The 23,081-nt window shown below is 38.7% G+C and overlaps 3 protein-coding genes across 3 annotated transcripts; all 3 read right to left on the bottom strand.

Moving 5' to 3' along the window:
• Positions 1–24: 24 nt before the first annotated feature.
• plbd2 (phospholipase B domain containing 2) lies at positions 25–5,506 on the bottom strand. Its single transcript, XM_069138370.1, has 12 exons — positions 5,298–5,506; positions 3,852–3,945; positions 3,606–3,764; positions 3,405–3,505; positions 3,073–3,287; positions 2,379–2,473; positions 2,120–2,280; positions 1,669–1,764; positions 1,489–1,560; positions 1,223–1,375; positions 912–1,074; positions 25–785 (listed from the first exon to the last, which is right to left on the bottom strand). The coding sequence occupies exons 1-12, from the start codon at positions 5,495–5,497 to the stop codon at positions 615–617; spliced, it is 1,680 nt and encodes a 559-aa protein (XP_068994471.1). The 5' UTR covers positions 5,498–5,506; the 3' UTR covers positions 25–614.
• A 128-nt stretch (positions 5,507–5,634) lies between these two features.
• Positions 5,635–13,076, bottom strand: rbm19 (RNA binding motif protein 19). Its single transcript, XM_069138369.1, has 24 exons — positions 12,957–13,076; positions 12,686–12,868; positions 12,485–12,598; positions 12,242–12,271; positions 11,513–11,735; positions 10,946–11,199; positions 10,785–10,844; positions 10,620–10,698; positions 10,442–10,513; positions 9,328–9,537; positions 9,090–9,220; positions 8,800–8,927; positions 8,627–8,723; positions 8,375–8,485; positions 8,071–8,271; positions 7,911–7,980; positions 7,646–7,794; positions 7,475–7,535; positions 6,992–7,071; positions 6,839–6,894; positions 6,544–6,660; positions 6,332–6,437; positions 6,066–6,186; positions 5,635–5,971 (listed from the first exon to the last, which is right to left on the bottom strand). Exons 1-24 carry the CDS (start codon positions 12,990–12,992, stop codon positions 5,889–5,891), a joined length of 2,772 nt encoding a protein of 923 aa, XP_068994470.1. The 5' UTR covers positions 12,993–13,076; the 3' UTR covers positions 5,635–5,888.
• Positions 13,077–16,477: 3,401 nt separating this feature from the next.
• Positions 16,478–21,530, bottom strand: slc2a11b (solute carrier family 2 member 11b). The gene is made up of 12 exons (XM_069178181.1): positions 21,448–21,530; positions 20,117–20,215; positions 19,479–19,639; positions 19,265–19,389; positions 19,032–19,161; positions 18,787–18,935; positions 18,176–18,363; positions 17,932–18,042; positions 17,449–17,550; positions 17,270–17,345; positions 17,033–17,160; positions 16,478–16,934 (listed from the first exon to the last, which is right to left on the bottom strand). Exons 1-12 carry the CDS (start codon positions 21,484–21,486, stop codon positions 16,740–16,742), a joined length of 1,503 nt encoding a protein of 500 aa, XP_069034282.1. The 5' UTR covers positions 21,487–21,530; the 3' UTR covers positions 16,478–16,739.
• Between the last annotated feature and the right edge of the window lie 1,551 nt (positions 21,531–23,081).

The raw sequence follows: 23,081 nt of genomic DNA, 5'->3' as shown, positions 1-23,081 counted from the left end.
TGGAATAACTGATAGTGATAGTAATTGTGGATGGGAAAATAATATTTTATTTAACAAAACAAGAAAAAGATCATGGCACTGTTCCATATTTAGAAAATATTTCAAAATAGAAAGCTAATAAAACAGACATTACAAAAACTCAAAAATGATTGAAATCCTGTTCAAAACATTTTCAATTACTGGGACAGAAAATTTACATCAGCATCAATTTTAGTATTTGGTGATTTCCTCAAAGAAAGGAATCATTTTCAACCCAATAATTTAGCACACCATTAGAATTGAAACCTGTGTAATTTACATTTTTATTGAATTTGCAAAAGAAATACAAATCTTCAAACAAAACAAAATCAGATATAAATCTAATGTAGAAGCTCCCATTTCATGACGGCAAGGATTCTTAATTATTGATCATAATCTCTATTACCCTTTATGCTGTATTGTGTGAACTCTGTAATACTGTAACACTGCAGTCCTGCTGGAACATTATCACCACTCTTCTGTCAATCATTGACCCCAGTGTTTACCATTTCCCTTTTTTTAGAACATTACACAGCGCAGCTGGCACTATTTACATTTATAATCTAACTTGTATATACTCTACAGTATGATAACAATTAAGAGGTCCAGGTGACTTTTATAGGCTTGAAAGCCCAAATATCAGGGTGACCCATGTGCAGCAGATCTTTGTAAGGGGAAGTGCTCCATTGGAAGGGTGGCACTTGGTCCCAGGTCGGCCCACTCACTGCCACAATGCCATATTCTCTGAACATCTTGAAGGAAGTCATCTGCACAGGAACACACACAATGCATCAGATTCAGTAAACATCTCTTTCACAGGCATTTTGTTTTTAGGCAAACACATAGGCATAGATATGTATGATGGCAAGAAATAAAATTAGATGTATGAAAACCTTCATGTCTGTTCCTCCATGTGATCTCTGCTTTAAGGCACCAAACGGATACGTTCCATTGGCTGGGTTCAGGTCTGAACGGGCTGAGATCGCATTCTCCCCATTCCCAGGTGGATTACAGCCTTCACACTTTGATAGTGGATCTTCCTTAAAGTTATTATACCTGCGTAGGAACAGTACATCTCAGAAATAAAGTGACTTTATTTAATAGCCAATAAAGATCTAAAACCTGTTTTCTTCCATTTTGTGAAATCAATGCAGCACATGATGGAAATGCCCACCTCCAAACCTGTGCAACACACAGACCTTACCTCATGAGACGGACCATGGAGTCTACATCTGTGACCTGTGTCTGGTTTCTCCTGAATATCTGAGCCCGAGGGTTCTGGTCCAGAGAGAACCAGGGGCCGAACTTCTCAACCAACTCATTGCAGCCACTGGCATTGAATATGTTCACGTAGTACCTACATATGAGCATGCATAAACAAAAGAAAATCTGATATTGAGCATAATAGAATATATTTAATCTAAGGTATAGATTAAAACATAACTGAATGTTTCCAGACTGGATACTTACGGTATGTTGTAACTAGCCCAGTACCCTTTCTCCAACAGTTCCTGAGTTTTATCAGTGTAAAACACGAGTCCCCTGCAGCATTGCAAGATAAGAGACTCTTATTTTTAGTGAGTTAGTTGTGGTGGGGTTATAAATGATCTCCAGAAATACTGAATTAATCATGTATTTTGATTGACATACGGAATCTGCTCCAACACAACAAAGAGTTCTTCTTTGATGTCAGTCTTCCCTGGAGTGAAGTGCTTGTAGTCCACAATCATCCACTGGTTGTTATACCTAAAAGGCACATACACAAAAAGTAAGCATACAACCTTTAACCTACTAACATACTGTGTTTCTATCTATTTACTGACATTGCTGATGAGCCTGATAACTTCATTACAGCTGTCACCCCTCATGTGACTCCTGATTATGAATGGTGTCATTCTGTTGCTTTTACTCTGATCAATCCACATGACAGGCTAAGGTCACAAAACATCTGATCTAATCTCATCATCAATAGGAATTTTGGACACAAGACAAAAAGAAGCAGAGCCTGACACCTGCTTTGAAGTTTACATTGGGGCCAAGTTGTTATATAGCTGTTTGCAATGTAAAATTGGCCAGTTTCTTTTAGATGTGTAAAACTCACGTTCCACTGTTATACTTGCTGAATATTTCCGCCCACTCCTTGCCAGTAGCAGCCAGTCGATTAGCAACTATGTTCCTTAGCCACTCCATGACTGATCCTGTGGGCTGAACAAACTTCCACAGATCAGGGTTGCTGTTGCCAATGGTGGTTTCCAAAGTAACCTGCAAACACAAAATGTATTATAAACAAGACCCAATAACATCACATTCACAATCTGAAGTGTATTTTTAATACTCAATCAGGTACAAAGAGTTCCCACCAAGCCACTACTTATGATATAGAAGTCATCTCCAGAGAAGATAGAACCAGGGTAAGATGAGAACGCCTGAGTTCCTCCAGGAAGAAGATCGTTATCTGGAGAGAGAAAAAATCAGAACACTTAATAAAGTCAGACCAACTTGTATTTAAACTCTGAGTTAAAAAGGAATAGTTTTAAATTTAGGGAAATATATTTATTCTCCACTGTAAATATAAAGCTAGATCCCTTTAGCTTAGCTTAACAAAAAGACTGAAAACAGGGGAACAGCTAGCTTTGCTATGTCCAGCAGGGACAACCAGGACCTCTAAAACATACTTAAATAAACTCACAAAACATCTTTGCTTAATCCTTACAAAACACAAAGTGTTGTGGTTTTATGTGCCAGACTATTTCCTGGAGTAGTGCCATCACCTTGAGTGTGTCAGGCAACCAGCTGAGGCTCCTAAAAAGGCAACATTTTGTTATATTTGGACAGAATCAGGCTAACTGTTTCCTGCTCTTTATGTAAAGCTGACTGCAGCTCCATGTACACTGTGAAGATACTGTATAGGAAAGGTATTGCTTTTCTCCTCTAATTCTCATCAAGAAACCAAAGAAGGATATTTCCTAAAATGTCAAACTATTCCTTTAAGATAAATACAAAGGGATTATACAGCACTGATGAACAGGAAACTACCTTGCATCAGTGACTTACCTAAAGGAGAAACTTTAAAGGCAAAGGTGTATTTCTTCATGATGCGCAGCATGGACTGGTAGTTGTTCCAGGTGTCATGTGACACCAGCAGTTCCTTATTGTTTGGCAGCAGCTTAATGAGAGCAGAGCAGGAACCAGATCCAAGGGGTCGGGTTTGACTGGATTTATTCAGAGCTGATTCCAAGTCCTCAAGATCCCCACCCATTTGGAAAAGTCTGGTAAGACAGAATAGCAGCGAAGGATGTGAGACAACAGAAAAAAAAAAAACTTTTGAATTACAGGACTAGTTAATAAATGTGTTTGATTTATACATAATGGCGGTAACTTCTTACAGGAAGCCAAATGGGTTGAGAGAGAAGGTCCCTGTTGGAAATGAAAGCTCATCATGGTAGCCGTCCTCTAGACCTTTCAGCTGCAGCAGCGTCAGATGCACCTGACAAGCAGAAAAGACTCTGAAACATCTGATTTCTGGGTTTTAAACATATTATTCATAGAAGGATTTCTTCTTTATCCAACAATCACTCATGAAGTACCTGGTGCCAGTAGGGGCAACTTGGCTGCTTCTCTATTTGCTCCTGAACCCATTGCAGGTTGGTTGTGATGAAAGCCTTAAGGCGCTTACAGTAACCATATTCAGATGTGAAAGGCCCACAGTAACCCAATAGAGTGTTCATCCAGTGCTTATAGATGAGCTAAAACAAAAACACAATAAGTCTTTACATTAAATAAAATGTAAATAAAACATGGTTACTTCTGACTGAATGAGGTTTCAAATTGACCTGAGATGTGACTACAGCCTCCACTGCTCCAGCAGCATAAGCTTGGATGCTGTCATTGTACTGACTGCTGGTAGTGATCTCCAAGAAAGACCAGCTGAAAAGAACACACACGGTAACACATGAAAAGGATTAAACTATCTGTGCACAGGCTCAAAAGAGAACAGGTTTGGGTACTTTACATCTTTATGTAACTGACACTCAAAAATAAATATTCGAAAAAAGTATTAGGAATGACTTTCCATGACAGAAAATATACCAACTATTATCATACAGAAAAATAGGTGCTGTCTTTTCATAAGGTACTGCAGTGTAAATTGTTTAGCTTCTCTTTTGTAAAACCGGATACATCCCTGAAATGACATAGTGCACAGATATGGAAAAATAATAATTACTCTCATCTGTCATTTAATCATTATATTTTAAGATGTTCTATTATGTTCCTCAAATGATTGTCAGTTGACCTGCATTTCACATTTTGTGTTTTGTTAATTTTTGATTATTTCTTGTATTTAAATAAATTTTTATTTACCCCATCAATGAATTCATATTGGCTTTCAGTACTACCATTTGCACAGAGGCTAAAAAGTAATGTGGAGTTATGTCATGTGCTTCACTTCCACCATTGTTTGTTTTTCTGTCATTTGTGAAAATACAAAATAACAATTGGATAAAATAATATGAAATTGGAGCAGAGAGGAGTTTTTTGGTTGTTCAATTCTCAAAACAGAAAAAAACAGGAAATCATTCAGATAATACTTAGCAACAAAATTGTTGAAAAAAAGTCGTTTTTGTCCCACAAACTAAAATAGGGGGACCTTAATAGTACCTTTTACACGGGAATGTGATTTTCTTTGAATTTTCTATCAGCCATAGTTTTTAAGTGACAGACTGAATATTGCCTTTTCATAAATAAGTTTGTCATTACCCTAAAATATGTATAAACTTGTTTCTAAAATGTAGAAGTGTATGATTTTCGGCAATATTTTAGTGTCCAGCAATCGTCCGCCAACATTGAGAGACTCTACTTTGCTAATACTGCTGCTCCATGTCCATGGGGGTACGCTAGATCAGAAAAAAAATAAGGGTAATAGAAAATTGTGTCGCTCCAATTTCTGGTGATGATTAGTTTCCGTTTTCTATGTTAATTTTCAAAATTCAAAACATTTTTCAATTTGCGACAATTTTGTGGACATATCATCTACCATCCTTTGGCAGTGGGGTGTGGTTAAAAGCATTATTATTGTTATGACGCATTAGACTAAACGGTTAATCGAGAATGAAGAAAAACAATTAAATATAGGCTGCTTTAACTTATGGTCTTACTTCTGCACACTATTATGCAGCTTCCTGCAAGTGGTAGAGAGGATCAGCCGAGGATAAAGGGAAATGTTTGTAATTTTAGACAAATCATAAAGCATCCTCCACTTGAGGGACACATCCACTCACCCTGATGTTTTAATGTCGTCAGTGAAATTCGCCCAGGCCACAAAGTCTTCTTGATAACCGTCAAGGACAGACAGCTGTCCGGTGTGTTTATCAATAACAGCGGATCGTATTTCAGCGCGACACAAGGAGCACAACGAGACAAAAAGTAAAACCGCTGAAAAATTTAGAGAGACACACGTCCTGTCCAGCCTCGACGCCATGATTAAATGTACGAGTCACATGACAACGCGCCTGACGCGTCACCTGACCTTATATGAGGATTTCGAAATAAAAGCAATTCCGGTATTTTTTTAGCAGGTTATACTCAAACAAACACGATACATGAAGCAACACAGTCTTAAATCATGAAATTAAGTTTTATATAAAAACCGACATCAGTTCCATCGTATCTTTTTAAAGTATTCTATACAAAACATTTGTAATTTATGAAATTCTGAGGAAAACTTGGACCAGCTAATGAATTCATCATATTTTGCTCCTCCTGCAGCTTCAGGTCCATATTTTGCTCACAGTCTTTTCCACACAGCACATCAGAGGAGCAATGGTCAGGATTGTGTTGATGTGTTCACACTGACGGTAGCGTTTAGAGCATCAGTCTTCCACACCCCCGCCAGTTTCCATTGTCTCCAGAATTCCTTCCATAACGTTTGCTTTTCGCAGCTTTTTGGCAGCCACTGACATGGAAAGGAAGGAAAGAAAATAATAAATAGCAAATATATGCTTTTACTTCCTGATTCTGTACTGTGTTTATAAATGTGGTAAATTTACCATGAAAGTGTTCGGCTGTTTTGCGTCTCAGCGACTCGACAGTTTCCTCAGCATCAGCCCACTCCAGCACAAGACGTCTCCCATACAGATGGGTGCTGTGGCAAAGTGCAGCAAAAGCTTTCTAGAGGGAAAACAGAAGAATGATTTATAATCATGTGCAGTACATTATATTTAGACACGAGAAGAATCTGCATCACTTACTAATGTGTCTAAAGGGTTACATTACTTAAAAAAACAACAACAGATTAATCAAATCACACACAAACCTTAGCATCCTGTTTGGTCAGGAAATCCACAAAGCCAAAGCCTCGATGATTCCCTGAACCAGCTGCTTTCTTTGGAAGACGGACAGTCTTTAGCTCTCCAAACGTACTGAGAAGATGAGAAGGACATCATAGTATTAGATTATCGCACTCTCCCCATACAGAGTGAATAAAAAAAACAGCTGGTTGTTTGTGTGTGCGTGTGTGTCTGCTACCAGAAGAGTTCTCGAATTTCCCTGACAGTCGCTTGGAAAGGAACATTGCGCACGAGAATCTTGGATCCTGTCTGCTTCTTCTCGACTTGCTTCTTCTTGCGCGACACATCAGTCGTCCTGCACACAGGAGAAAAAGATTGAGATAGTGACAATAGGAGTGAGCTACATATGCCAAACTGCAATCTAATCTCTGGAATTTAAATTCCGGTTTCTTTGTAAATCAAATTAATGGACCATCATGTCATTATTTATCACAAGTAAAAGACAAAAAAAAACATTTTAATGCACATATTACCTCGTGGCTCTCTCGGAAATCTTCAGCTCTAATTGGTGCTCATCCACAGTACAGTGCTGGCGGAGGGTTCAAAAGAAAGAGAATATGCATTAGCCCAAAAAACTTTTGCAGAAAAATGCTGCGAGAGTCACAGTGACGAAACCAGGTTGGTACCTGCAGCTGCTTCAGGGCCTTCTGTGCTGCCTCTGCTGTCTGATACTGGACAAAACCGTAACCCATGGACAACAGTTTACCTGGACGTCAAAACAACAAGCATGACAACCCCGAACATACACAGAGAAACCGATGATGTTTAGCACAAAATTAACAGCATGTACAACTGTAATCCGACTTTGAATGATATGCTGCAAAACATAAAAGCACTCTAAGCACAGTAGCAAAAACAAAACATCATCTCATTCAGTAAAAAGTCATTTGAATAGTGACGGGAGTCCAAATAACATCTGTAAGTCTACTAAAATACTTTTTTCTTCACCAAAGCATAAATCGTGTTTAAATTGTAACAACGCCATATGTATTATTAGTTCATTTGAGGATGAAGTATCAAAATTAAATGGCGTCAAATCAAATTTATGAAAAGAAATCCTTACAAATGAAAGCCCTATAAATTAATGAGTGATCCTAGTTATAAAGTACCTGTTTTATCTTTCTTCTTGGAGATGGTGCAGGATTGGATCTTGCCACATTTGGAGAACGTCTGCAATAAATAGAGGAAACAATATTAAATCATCAATCCATGATTAAACAATTAAACAACAATAAGCGTGATTCAACATAACTAAAGGTTGTACTTATGAATAGACCTACCTCCTGTAGTTTGTCCTCTGTCGTACAGAAGTTAAGATTCTTAATGAAAAGTGTAGAACCTGGAACAGAATTCTCCTCCTCCTCTTCTTCTTCTTCTTCCTCTTCCTCCTCCTTTTTCTCCTCTTTTGCTACCTCCGCTTTGTCTGATACTTGGTTAGACAAAACCCAAATATATTCTTATTATCTATATTATCCCTTCCATGTCCAGAAAACACTAAACGTTCAAAAACAATCATCAGGTTTATGAGTGTTTCATTGGTTTTACCTGGTTGTGGTTTGGCTGCCACAAACACTCCGACAGGCGCCCACTCCAAATACAGTGGGACATGATGGAACTGGGTTTGGAAATACATACAATACAATATTAATAAAAGTCTTCAGTGTTTCCAGTCAACACATAGTGTGTGGACAGGTCATACACTCACCTTGCTGTAAGCCAGCCTTGTGAAGGCACGTTTTGCTTCAGTTGGCTCCAGGAACTCGATGATGGCGGTGAGTCCTGAAGGGGGCAGCAGCACTCTGCCCAAAGAGCCATGAGGTGAGAAGAGCTCTTCGAGCTCAGATACCGTCACTCCAGCTGGAAGGTTTTTCACCAGGATTACAGTTGTACTCCTCGCTGCTGCTGCCTGTACATGAGTGGGCACGAGCGGGGGATAATCTTGAACCACATATCTTGATTAAAAGACATTTTTTAAGTATTTAGCAGTAAGAAGTTTTTATTAAACTTACCTGACTGAATGAATCCAGACTGACACCGTTGTCCAGTAGGAACTGTCGAGTCTCCTGAACAATCTGCGTCTCTCCCAGAGCCATCCTCACTGCAACACTTCCCTTTGACTCCTGCAGAGGGCAGAAAGGCCCACAGCAGTCAAATATTTAGTCTGTATTATGCCTAATAATTGCCATGCTGCAGTAACAACACCATATGTAAGACACATGCAGTAGATTGAGAGAATGTAAGAGAGTGTAAAGTACACTTACATGGTCCAGGACTTGGCTTTTGGTGGTGTTGTATTTTTCAGCAATGGCATTTGCCACTGCACTTGTACCCACAAACAAGGTGTTCCAGTTGTGCGAGCTGGAAAGAAGCAGAACACTCATTTGTTAAGTAAACAACACACAGAGAAGCAGAGGGTTAATCTGATCATGTATACCTGGAGCTTGAAGCTTTATTTTTTGCATCTTTTTGTCGTTTGTAAGATGAGGAGCCAGGACCACCGGCATCTGATGATTCAATCTTTTCCTTCTTCACAGTGGAGGGAAGGAGGTGAAGCATTCTTCCCTAAAAACATGAAAAAAAAGAATGTTTCCAATCAGCCTAAATTCCACAGTGGAGCTGCAATCAAGTTGCACAACTACATCCAGGGGCGATGACACATCCACTGTGAGATGTGTCATGTGTTAAAGAGGTGCAAAGATATCTCAAACAGTCCGAGGTAAATACCTGGAATATATGTCCATCTAGCTGAGTGAGAGCTGTCACAGCGTTCTCAGGTATCATGTAGGTTATGAAGGCAAATCCTTTTGGTTTCTTAGTTAGATTGTCAATAGGGAAAAGCACCTCAGATAAAGGACCTGTAAAGATTGTGGAATTGTAAATCACTTTCTTTTTGAGAAGACAATGTATTTTGGCAGGTTAAAACACATGTACTGTATCTCTACAGTATGTTAATTTAATTTACCATGTTTGGTAAATAGCTCTTTGATCTCTTCCTCTGTGCAGGTGTAGGGAAGGTTTCTGATGAAGAGCCGGCCTGACTCCGACACATCTTCCTCCTCCTCATCCTCCTTGAGCCTCCTGGTGAAGTTTCTGTCAATGTCTTTGTCCTTTCTGTCCCTATTGCCCTTACCCCCAAAGGCATCCACACGGAAGACCTCAATATAACGGCCTCCTGAAAACACAAGCACACGCAACCACAAGGTAGGACATTTTTTATCCAAAACAACGTTTACATACGAGGTGCGATCAGATCGTTCTGAGACTGTATAGTTTGAGTGTGCATGGACAGCAGCAAAGTAATGCGCACGGATCAGGAGGAACTATAACGTTTTTGATAACGTTTTCTTAATTACATCGATTGATCGACATCAGCAGCCGTGTTACATATGTTTTTGTGACCAGTGGTACGGCAATGAGCTATACAAGGTGTTTTGGGCGGGATTCGCATTTCAAAAGGGGCAGAAAGTCACTGTTCTCGACAGAAGATAGCGCATCAGGTTAGCCCTGCAACCAGCAGACAGATTTAAATCACATATGGTTTTAGGTTGCTTTAGGATAGCACTTTCTACATTGCTACAGGATGAAAAAAACAAACCTCATATCAAAAAAGACTGAGATATTTTAACAATAACAAAATGATTTTCATTTTACTTGACTAACGCCATCTTGGAAAGATAACCAAGCTTCAAAGAAAATGTATATTTGTTTGAAATAAATGTGTGTTTATTAACCGACCATTTAAAGATCACAAACTGAATGCAAGTACAATGTCACTGCTTTATTGGTTAAATGGAAATGTATTCTCTGGACATGCAAGATTTTCTTAATGTGGAGCTGTCAAACATCGGGTTGTGGTTTGGTTTAAAAGCTCAGGTGAGACAGTGAACACAATCCGCAAAGGCAGAATTTAGGAATGGACCTGATTACCTTCAGATTGGTCAAGTTAATGACATATAATATGATGATGATAAAATGATTAAAGGGTGCATTGTAGAATCTTCTAACCTCTACATGCTGTCACATTACTAACATGCAAAGATTACGTACAGAAATAAGATTGTCATAATATTTCTCACCTATGTAATCTTTATTCTTCTTCAAGGCCTTTTCCACCTCTTCGTCAGAGCGCAAGTCCACGTACACATAACCTAAAACACACACATAACACACTCATGCTCATACATGGGCCTGCATACAGTCCATACAGACACATACGGTACATATAGGTGACTGTTGTACAATCAAAATACACACCTGTTCTATTTCCACTTTCGTTCTTCCCAATCCTGATGGCTGCAGGCTTCAGTGGGGTCATGAACTCTCGAATTTGTTGCTATTGAAGTGAAACATGTAAATAGGTTGAAATATGCTGAATGTTTTCACCGTATCTCTGAAATCAGGAAGCCCTTGTTCACTCACCTCTTTAACATTGAACGGGGCTCCTCTGAGCTTCACTGTGAACTCTGTCGTCGGTTCCATCTGCAACAAACATATCTGGGTGTAAACAAGTGGAAACTCAAGACAAATAATGAGCCGCACTAAATACAGATGTTTAACATGTAGATTTGTAGAACAGTGACCTCCTGCTTGGCAGTTTTCTTCACTTTGCTCTGCTTCTCCTCAGAGGAAACTGAAGTTTTGGCCTTTAAGATGTTTTCTCTGTCACAACTCTCGTAGGCGCTGTCTGTGTGCTGCACAGGACCGTCTTCATCTTCTTCATCGTCAACATCGTTCTTCTCTTCACTCTCCTCCATGACGTCCTCCATTTGTGCCACCTTTGAGCGCAGGTAGTCCATATCGGATAAGCCTGACTTCAGTGCTTCTTTTGTAACACCTGGAAGCAACAAGATGTAATTCAATCGAGTCAGTCAGGCACCTGCTTTTTATTTACTTTCATTTTAAAGTTGTCCTGTATATTTCCAAGTGTGATATAGCACACATTTTTAATATAGTAACTCAGCTGGTAAATAATGAATTTGTTGCATCTCCTTTAATTTTTTTCTAACTTTATTTAATTCTTTTGTATGCGAGTGCGTTGGTACGACTTTACTCTGTATGTCTAATAAAGTTTGTAGTCCAGACAGATTTAAGATGATGTAACCCCAAAACTGGAACACTTCTTACATCTGGAGATGACCATTACCAACCTTCATCGTCATCGTATTCTTCTTCCTTGTCCTCATCCTCTGACTGGTCTGAATCAAAGTTGAGGTAATCATCTGAAGCAGGCTTCTTCTTCTTGGTCTGAGTCTTCGTCTGTCCACCGTCAGGATCAGTTGTTTCCTGCAGAGTGTCGTTCGCCCAGGTCGGTACTTGGCTTCGATTCTGATGCACCGACAGAAACTCCTTGAATCCCTCCTCCTTTTCCAGCTGAAACGACAAAAGCAGGGGAACATCGTGAGGATGAAACATTGCAAAGAAAAAAAAAACAAAGAATGACACTGTACCCCAAGAAAAACAAAATAGCTCAAATAAAGCATAAAACATCGCTGGTCGACATTTTTAAATGACTGATATGCACATGAGGATGATGATACTGATGATATAATAATGATACTGTATGGTCAAACAAGTCTGAAATCTTTGCAGAATCAACAAGAATTCAAATCTTATTCTTCTTATCTTATTCAATTCTAGATCTGGTCTGAAATGCCATATTACAGTTTACGATTGAATGGTGGATGCACGATGCAGTCAACAGTCTTGAGTAAATTAAAATGATTACAGATTAAAATTTTGATTTAAATAAAGAAAAAATAAGTAACAAAATGCAGTAAGAGGTTTGAGAAGCAGCTGTAGGTTGACTCTCTCTCTTCACTGTTCTGATTTTTTTATGTTCCCACCATTGAACAGCAGAAAAAACACGATTTACTCACATTTCCCAGGACACTCTTGGGTTCCTTTTTCTGAAATTCAAAACAAAGAGACATACAAGGCAATTAATCAGGATTAACCTAACTACATAAGACAACTGAATATTGTTGTTATCCAGAGGGTAAAAAAAAAAGAAAGATAAATACAGATATCTTTCACAATATCACTGTGTATGTGTATCATTTTGGAGAAAAGGCTGAATCTTTGATGTTATTTCCCAGTTTCCTGTCTGCAGGCTCGCCTACCTTTTTGCCTTCACTCTCAGCAGCAGTTGAGGATTTGTCCTGGCCTGAGCTCTGAGTGTGTTTACTCCATGCTTTCGCTTTAGTGGGGTCTCCAAATGCTTTACACATCTCCACCTACAACAACAACAACAACAACCACGGGGTAAATGTAGAAACATTCAAACGATATCGACAACACGAACACGATGACTGAGGTCATACCGTCACTCTGGAGGTGTCCACGAAGCTCCTGTTGAAATGTTTCAGGGCTCTGTTCGCGTCGTCCTCGGCTTTAAAACCCACGAAGCCGAACTTGCGGAACTTGCCGTCTTTAGTAAACTTCAGAGAGCAGTCGGTGATGGTGCCAAAGGCAGCAAACATCGACTTGAACCTCTCCTCCTTCATCTGCAGCACAAGATACATTTACATTTTCAGGTGCTCTGAAACTAAATGCTACTGTTACTGTCTGATGACATCCGAGCGGGTTACTTACCCCATTAGGGAGGTTTTTAACGATGAGTCTCGACATAGTTGTAGCAGGTACAAATACACTTACATCAACTAAAGTATGGTTTTAAAAAATTGTCAACAAACGAGCGTGGACAATCCACTAGGTCGCCATGTTGAGTAGGAGGGGCTTCTTCTTCTTCTTCTTTGTATTTTTTTGGCTGGTTGCAATTCCTATATTTAGGTACATACCGCCATCTACCGGACCGGAGCATGGAGCACAACCTTGTTAATAGTCGATCAAAGCCAAAAAGATTAGATATAAATGTATACATATAAAAATTAAAATAAAAAATAAATTATTGGAGAGTGCATCAAAACATTAGCAACCAAATGGGGGAAATAACTAAAAAGTCTCTGCTAAAAACTGCTAGACTAATGTTGTTGAGTGCCACGTCAGGAAATTACACAGACTCAGTGAAAATACCTCAAAGATTCTGGATATACTGTATATAGCTTTATGTACAGCAGCCTTGAACCTAAATCAAATCAAGTTTACATGGTATTTTTAAAACAACCAGAGTTGATCAAAGTGTGGTTCAAATTATAGTTAAGGGCATAACGACTGCAAGTGAACTGACAACCGTATTAAAAGGCATAAATGATGGCAAAGGCCACAAATAACAACAATAAATGGCAAACATTTATAGAAATAAGGTCATTCCAAAATATGTACCCAAATATAAAACAGAAAACCAGTAAGATCAAAATAATAAAAGGAAACCAAGGATACTAAAATACTTCTACTACTACTAATACTATTGAAAGCTTATTAAAACACTAAAAGTGTTGATGCAGGGGGAACCTTTATTGAAAGGCACAAGGCTGTGTATTTCAAAGCTTTGGTGAAGCCTCCAACAACACACTTCCTTACCCTCTATCGACTGTGGGACATTTAATTGTTCTTGGAGTCCAAAAGGTTAAAGGTGGAATAGGGGCAGGGAAGTAGGTACTTGTGTTATACTGTATCTTTTTGCAGCTGTCAGAACCAGCTGCAGGCGAGACAAAAAGGCCTGCTCAATACCCTGGTAGAGTGAGTTGCAATACTCCAGCCTATCAATTCATTGGTAACAGTCTTCATGTCACTGGGAGAGATGATGGACGTCAGTTTTATAATGTTCCTCAGATGAAAATAACAACCTTTTCTCCAATGAGTTGATCTATTTGTCAAAGAGTCAAAGATGACACCCAGCCTGGCCTGGGGTACAGCTTCGATATGAATGGCCCGAAGTGGCAAGCTAAACTCTCTGTGATGTTGGGGGGGACCATAAACACTTCAGTCTCAATGTCATTCAGTTGGCATCATGGCAGCCTGCATGCATTCAAAATGGATGTGACAGAGTTGGAATCCCCCAGATTCAACTGAAGTTAAATTAGCATGTCATCAGTGTAAAAATGCATTGGGCCTCATTCACTATGTGCTTAGAAATGTTCTTACTTTGCGCAGAAAGTGAGTGCACATGCAAAATCACCGTGAGATTCATGACATGGCCAATTTTGTTCTCACCACAAGTTAGTGAATCAGAATCATTCTAAAGTGAGGCGCGTGTTTCTCTGTACGACAAAGTGTTTTCAGCAAGTCCAGTTTCATCACTGACCTCTGTATGTGTCATAGAAATGAGGGTGAACGTGATGACATTCAGCAAAAGTAACCACAGGTAATTTATTTCCGAATTAATATAGTATTTGCAATTATCTGCGAATATATGTGAATATTTGAATTAAGACAATAATTGATATGGTTTAAAGGCCGTCAATTTATTGGTTAGCCTATTTAATACATTTGGTCAATGCATTAGTAAATTAGCGGTTTTCAATATTATCGTTTTTTAAATAGTTTTTTTAATGAATGCAGTTTTAATATGCTAAAAGGTGTATGTTCACATCATTTGTTCGTACGCATGGTCTAAGGTCATCCTAAATTTGTTCACAGAGTACGAACAAATTCAGGAAAGAATATATGATGAATCCCAAATTTGTGCGTCAAATGGTCGTACTCATGGTTTAAGCATAGATTTGTGCATATGCACTGTTAGTGAATGAGGCCCATTATGCTTGTGTAAAATACAAGAAGAAAAAAAACAAGAACAAGGCCTGATCATGTATATTCCAAGAAACTGTTAATTATCCTTACTGATCACTGACAAGGCTGAGTGGATACATGTGTTCAGCAAATATCCATTTTAATGTTTTTGAAGACAAATATTGTTGAAATGATAAGCAGCTTAAAGCAGGTCCTGTATTATTACTGTATCTTCAGGCCTTGTCTCTGACTGAGGCCCTGTGCCAAACCCTCATTTTAAGACCTTTATTAATGTTTTGTATATTGTGCATAGTGTGCAACCAAGGGCAGTATACATTGCAGCACAAGTGTACAGGTCCTTCTGAAGTAAGGAAAAATCCAATTAAGCAGGCATGGCCAGTCTGCTGTGTTACATGCAATTGATGGGTGTTTGAAGGCAGCAGGGTGCACAGAGAAGGGAGGTGCAACAAGGGCCCACAGCTTATTTTTTCCACATATCTCCCTGTGGGTTAATCTGGCCATGTTTGATCTCTGCTTCCTGCTGAGAAAACAGCCTGTTACTTAATATCAGTTGCAAATTTGTAAAAAATCTTGGCTGCCTACAGTTGTCCTGCTAAGTGAAGCATATCATTTAAATCAGGAGTTAGTAGCTGAACAAGGTAACTGAAGCACATTAACCTACAATGAGCTGCTCACAGCACAAGGCTGTTTCATGTAGTTTTATCACCTCTTTTCAGTTCTTTGGGCATATCACACAACAACAGTTTTCTTGATAAAGAGCTAAGGAGTCAGCTGGCAGGTCAAGGAATTTCAACAAAAAAGGGAAATCTAATCTGGTCACATTTTCCTAATGGATGTCGTGGTTGGTTTTTAAGTTATAAGCTTATTATAGGAGCAGGGAATCCAAGCCAAATACTCAAGACAGTACTCAGCAGGATTACTGTAGTAGAGTAGCTTGAATAGCCGGCCCCCTTTTCTGACTTGTATATTTGAGTATGTTCGAAATCAGTTTTATTTTTACTCAAGTAAAAAAAAGTACAGAGCAGGCCACAGTTCAGCTTTGTCATAAGTTAGTTTCAAGCCCCTAATACTTCTGATTCACCTGGAGGGGTTGGTTAGTACTGGGCACTATTGTTATATGTCACCTCAGATTTTTTTACAGCAACAGTTACAGTCCTCTCCAAAAATTTTATTTAGTTCTTATACTTATTTCTTTTCCCAGGTATATATTAAATGTTGTATGTTTAAGGGCAGGTATCAATACTTAATCTCTCTCACACGCACTCTAATAACTCTTTCTAATACTCTTTTTACCCTGTAAATACATGCATGAAAAACGTTTCAGTGAATCTTTTGTTCTCCAGATCACATGCATGCTGACCGATTAGAAAACTGAAATATCAAGCGACCTAAATGGCATGCAAAGTTCACTCTGAGCTTGTTCATATTGGTTAGGAAACGTATTTCATGAACTGATCTTTATTGAAAAATCTCAGTGGAGCACGTTTTTATAAAAGTTGTATGAACAAGCACTAACCGTACCAAAAATACAGTAGCACTTCATAAAATCACTTCAATTTAGTAGATTAACTAAAGAGATGCATTTACAACTACTCTACACATCTATGCATGCACTGTAGCTTACAGTATAATTTATTATCATGCTACATTACTGACATATTGTGTTGTGCATGGACTATAAATCTTCAGATTGAGTTGCTGAAACTTTAACATATGAAGTATATATCATATAGAAGTTGATAACAGTGTCGCCCCTGCTCCATCACGACTGTGGTCCTTTTCCTTGCTGGATGACTGGAAGTCATTTTGGATTTCGAGGAAAGTTTTGTTTTTGGTTTCAGGAACAACAAGCAAAATGTAAACAACCACCAAGGAGCAGACAGCCAAGAAGACTAGGAAGCAGTACTGCTGCAGCCCGATCTGTGAAAATGAAATCAAACACCCAGGGTTGAAATGTGCGAAGTAGTGATTAAACATTTCAAGATGAAAACATATTCTGCATCATTTTGAACACTTACCACAATAAAAGGAAAGACCAGGCCGATGGAGAAGAAGCTGAACCAATTCACTGTCCCTGCGACCATGTATGCTGCAGGGCGTGTATTTTGTGTGAACAGCTCGGCGGTTAAGATGTTAGTCACGCCCCCTTCACAGAGGAAGAAAGAACAACAAAATTCACTGTCATAGCTGTTGTGCAAATGCGCAGCTGAGGAGAAGTTTCAATGAAGGGAAAAGTTAATAAGTTGCTCACTTACCTGGCCCTAAGCCAAAACTCAAAATAAAAGCAAAAACACAGGCCATGCTCAGGTATGGAACGACTGGGCTGGCATCCTGAGAGAACAGAAATCACACAGAAGAAATGTTTGTTTACACAAGTTAGGAAGAAACAGAGCTTCAAATATTTCTAACGGAGTTTGGTCTTGAGTTTAATTACCTGAAAAGTGAGCGTCAGCGTGAATAAAATGCAGCAGATACTCATCAGCGTGTAACCTCCTGCGATGAGTACTTTCCTTCCCAGACTCTCGATCAGCATGCCCTGAGACACACAGCATGTCACAAGACCAAAGAGACTCTCCAGGCGAGACTCATCCAGAGTTTTCCTCTGACCTTTCATGGTTTGTGGTTAGATGTGTCCCATGAAATTTTGCCTCATGTTATCCCATCTCATGCTCTACTTCCAGTAATCTTTCTCATGCTTTTCTTTCTACCTCTTAACTGTTTTTTTTTTTTTTTTTAACTTTCGATAGCTTTTCTATAGTTTTGACAGTCCAACTATTAAAGGTTTTATTCAAAAGGTCCTGTCTGTCACTTACAGTATTACTTGTTCTCTGTTTTCTGTAGCACCAAGTAAAACCAAAAAAATCAAAGACTTACTGCAGCAAAGTATTTAAAATTATGATGAGAAACTCATACTTACACATGTTAGAGCAGTGATGCATTCACAGGCACCAGTGCCGACAGTTGCATATGGTATTTTGTCGATTGGAATACCACATTGTTTGAACACGTAATCTGCGTAGAAATAAATCTACAGGAAATATTAAGGTCAGAAAATTAAAGACAAACAAACACAAAAACAGAACATTTACTTTTTAGATGAACCTTTTTCATGTTTTGTAAAGTAATTAAAATGGTCATTCTGGGGAAAGTCGTGTACGCACAGCATTGATGCCGTTCAGCTGTTGTGCAATGTTGAGCAGTATGATGGTGAGGAGCTGCCGGCGAATACTGCGATCAGAAAAGAGCTCCCAGGGTTTCTTGGGCTGTAAACCTGTTAGATTACTTTTCTCCTTCTTGATATCCTCCTGTTCATCATCACAGTCATCTACACCGTGCAGCTGCTTCAGGGCTGCAGTCAGACAAGCACATGACACCGTGATTGAATTCTTCTGCAGACACATTTCTTATCTGATCAGGCTACAGGGTCTGCTTTTGAGAATCGTATCAGAAAGTTTCGGTTGTCAAACATATCATAATGTGGTCACAGGCTTGAACTGACAGCCATTAGGGGCCAAAAGTCTCTGCCTCTGATGATTCCCTAGAAAGGAATTGCTATGTCTGTGGAGAGCCTCAGTCATATAGGTATATATCCAGTGTTGTCCGAAGGCAACTGGACATGCTTGAGTCCAGTTCCCTTCGGACAAAGGGCGTTCCAGGCTTTTTAACAACTCATCTCACATGAACTCAATCAATCTTTGCAGGCTAAACATAAAATCCCATTAATGACAGTTGAAATGGAAGCAATGGTGCATCAGTTGCAGCTTCATTTTACCTTTCTTACATCCTTCCTCATCTCCTTTGTCAATGAGCAGGTAGCGCGGGCTCTCTGGGAACCAGGGCAGGATCAGGAGCTGCAGAATCGCTGGGATAGAAGTGGTGGAGAGCAGGATGGGCCAGTGCTCCTCTTTGCCCAGGAGCTCTCTGTGTAATCAGACAAAGATCAACATGCTTTTTCAATATTATAACAATTTAACTTTGTGGGAACAATGGGAACAGTGAACAATGTTTAGTATTTACTTGAGGCCCATCACTTGTCCAGTCAAGATCCCACCAGTGATGAAAATTGAAGTTCCCATTCCCATGGCACCACGTAATGCAGTCGGGGCTATTTCCCCCAAATACAGAGGCTGAACACAAATGCCAATGCCTATAAAAATGAATAACAAATTAAACGCACATTTCACAAGTTTGTCATGAATCTGTCTTTCTCAAGGTGTTAAAGCCTTTAAATGCGTCCCTGAATTATTTACCTGCATTAATTCCAGTGAAAAGACGTCCAATGATGAGTAATTCAAATAATCCTGTAGGGTAACTCAGACCCATCAGCAGAGCACCCAGTAATGCAAAAATGTTATTGGTCAGCAGTGTCCCTTTCCTGGAAAAAAAAAACCACATAGCAGAAAATCACTGATATAGAAAACAAAGGGTTAAACAATTTTGCCAATAAATCTCTTTTGTCCATACCTCCCCACTTTCACAGACAGAGTCCCACCGATTGTTACTCCGATCAATCCTCCTAAAGTGAATATAGACACAATCGAGGACCAGAGGAGGGTGAGCACATCTTTTGACACGTCCATTTGGTAACGCTCCCTCCAGGTTTGGTTGATGAAATCTTGCACATGCTGGAGATAAAAGAAGAAAATGAAATCAAAACAAAAGATCATGAAAATATTAATTTTTAAATGTGCAGATGGTGTGTTATAGATCCCTATGCAGTGGGTTTGTACAAAGAACAAATTTAATCTTTCAATCTGTATTGTTTTACTAGCATTGCTATAACTATTGATTAAATACTGCTAGACAGGTTTATATCAGGTCTCTGCTTGATGCGGAGCATGCACTGACCCTTATCTACCAATCACAGGAGCACGAGACCGATTTCAACCACTTTTTCCTTTCCATACTTGACATGGGACTTTGTTTTCTGATAAAACAATAATTATTCCTGGCTGTATTAAATTTGCACTTCAGAGTGAATCCATTCTGTGTTTTAATATCAGGCAAACGACCATCATATAGGCTTTTATATTCAGATCTTTCAATGTTGTTATATTATTTGGTGCAGAACTGAGTCCAGTGAGAGGCAGCAGGGTTATTACCATTGTTGGTGAATTGATGACAGATATGTTATATCCATACTGAAAGGTTCCTCCAATACCAGCAGCACACACAGCCAGCAGAAGTGACTTGTTTGGAAACTGCAATTAGAAAAAGACAGACAGACAGACACATTGTTTAAAACAAATATTTTGATAGTGAATGGAAAGCTTAAACCCACCACAATGACAGATCCAGTTTTTGCTGAAAAAAACCCTGAATTCATTACAATCCATATACCTTTCGCCGCCTTTTAGCTTTTATTCCAATTATGAGCAGAGGCTGATATTCATTCTGATTTACTTTTTGCATTTTGTTTTGCTCAAAGTCCAATATTTGTTGTTGTTTGCGCGCTGGATGTCCTTCGTGCAAGAGCTTGCGCTCAACAGACAACTTAGATGAGACAGGAGGATGTGTTTACGCTGAGGACAACACAATTGATCTCGTCATAAAGTAGCCATGGGGCCATGGAGAATCGGCTACATCCATGTTTATCAGGATTTTATGGCATCTAATGGGACACTGAATTCAGGTCAGTTTTGGCTATACTTCAAAATAAAAGAAGGAAAATATTAAATTACTGAGAAACTTGCCTTTAGTAAAAACAAGTGTTTCCCATCAAGTTGAGCAATTTCCACATGTTGACAACTGTAATAACATTTTAATGGTCCAATGTTTGGATATCTTTTTTTTTACATTTACATATAGTGCTTTATACTTTATGCAACAAGCACTGATTTTAATGAGGCTGAGAAAACTTTATAACTGCCTATTTACAATCAAATCAGTAAACATACTGTGTGTTGACTCCCCCTATGTTTCAAACATTAGAAGAGCAGTCATTGACATTTTGTGAATATCTGCAGCACCTGCAGTCCGCCTGAACGCTCCTTTTAAACGGGAAAATGAAAAGAAATTGGGGATGGGTAAATGGTCACAGGCCATAAAATGCACCATGTTACAATTACTTATTTAATCATTGATTCATTTATTCATAAATCTATGTTAGTTACAAATATATTCACAGCAAGTATGGCCAAAATGTTGAACTTTATAACGTCTAATAACACAGTAATCGCACATTTCCACCGTGGTGTTTTACCAACTGCATTAAAACCGTGCAGTTCTTGTGAATCCACTTGCAACCTTGCCAAATAGCCTATTTGATTTGAGTGTCAGATAATGTTCGACAGGATGCGTATTTCAACGTGTAGCTCGTACTAAATAGATTTTTTTCTATTTAGTACGGATTAATCCACCAAAACTAACCTAAATGTGAAATTCAAATTTGCAATTTAGAAAAATCCGAAATAGGGGTCGATTTTAAACTTACCTCTTTCTTTGGTTCCGGAGATCCCTCATTGATGTTCATTTTGGAAACTGCTGTGAAAGTAAGTGTGAATAAACCATTTATAATGACTGTTCCGCAGCAGTCGAAGTACTTACAAAATGACAGCCTATTGTAAGGTGCAGCATATGACCTCAGCTCCGGGAGGGGGGGCTGATTAACTACTTGAAGCACATTCCTGCATAGTGCTGCTGATGCCTGCCCTTGGGTAATGGAGCAATTAATGACCCAAATTCAGAAAAAAAATATGACTCTTTGTTCTGTACTTTACACTTACACTTTGCTTAGTCCAAAAATACAGAGATGGGATTATGATCAGTTCAGTGAGATTCAGCAGCCCAGAAACAGCCTTTGATGGCGCCAAAGAGTATTTCTTTAATGTGTTGTGGTCACTGAAAAAGATAACTACTACAGTCAAAAACTAATATTTAAAACGTAGACTGACTTATATGCATTATAGATGGATTAGTTAACAGGTATCAGAGGGCCCATGGATCAAAACATCTGTCTGAAGGTACTGTAAACATTTCCTGTTGTGAAGTCAGTAAAATGACACTAAATTACACCAAAAGGCAATGTAACAATCTCAAAGACGATAATGCACAAAAAGTCCATAGAAACACAAAATCCTTGTTGCCAAAACAGATGTGAAAAACCCACAAATAGACAGGATGTGTAGTTTATGGCTGTGTTTATTTGAGTCTTGTTGTTATATCAAAGGATGAGGGGTCTATGTCATGTCTGTGCCCAGGGGCCCATTATAAACATACAAGATTTTAAAAGATTTCAATCTAAAATTATTAAGGCAACACAACATGCGAGAATAAATGAAAATATATATTTTTTACTCTACAAATCATTAATGCATTTTGCTCTTTATCATGGCCTTCTATACTATTAATCATATGGGCGGGGTTGAATGAATATTTTTTTTATGGAACAAAATATAAGCAAAATTTCAACATCAGTTGCTTTCTGCTAATATCAGACCCTCAGCACAAAGAGGCTTTTCAATGACATACTGCTCTTACATTCAGTCTAGACCAAAAACATTTAATCCTGCAAGAACCTGAGAAAATTTGCTTATGACATCTTTTGGCATTTGATAATTAAAGTGAAAATCTGCCCTAAAACAGAATTAAAATGTTATTTCTTCATAATGTACAGTTCAGTTTTAGTTTCAGGACAGTGTGTAGTGACGATGTGGTCTGCAGACATGAGAGCTGCTCCACAGACCAGAGCACACTCATGTGACATTAATTGCAGCAGCTCTGGGAAAAGTGTGTGTTTCAAAGCCCAGAGCCCCAAATCCAAATAAAACCCATTTTATAAAACCTTATAAAACCAAAGTTGTTTGACTCATTTCAATTCAGTTCAGATTCATTTTTATTTTATTTAGAGTGTAATATCACCATGAGGCATGGTCCCAATGCATTTCACAGACAAGGAAAACAAAAAAATATGTGAGGGAAAAATTTGAAAAAATCAGCAAAGAAGAAGGTAAACAAACACAGAGGAGACCAAAGGTAAACAATCACCAAAAATGCATTGCAGTCATCATTAATTCAATTGAGGTACAAATCTGTGTAATAAAATAATTAATAAAACAGCAGGGCAAG

The sequence above is a fragment of the Embiotoca jacksoni genome, unplaced genomic scaffold (assembly GCF_022577435.1).
Source record: "Embiotoca jacksoni isolate LCO1_2020_lvr unplaced genomic scaffold, fEmbJac1.0.p SCAF_8, whole genome shotgun sequence".
NCBI lineage: Eukaryota > Metazoa > Chordata > Actinopteri > Embiotocidae > Embiotoca > Embiotoca jacksoni.
The sequence above is the reverse complement of the archived record's forward strand: the minus strand, read 5'-3'. Positions and strand labels throughout refer to the sequence as shown.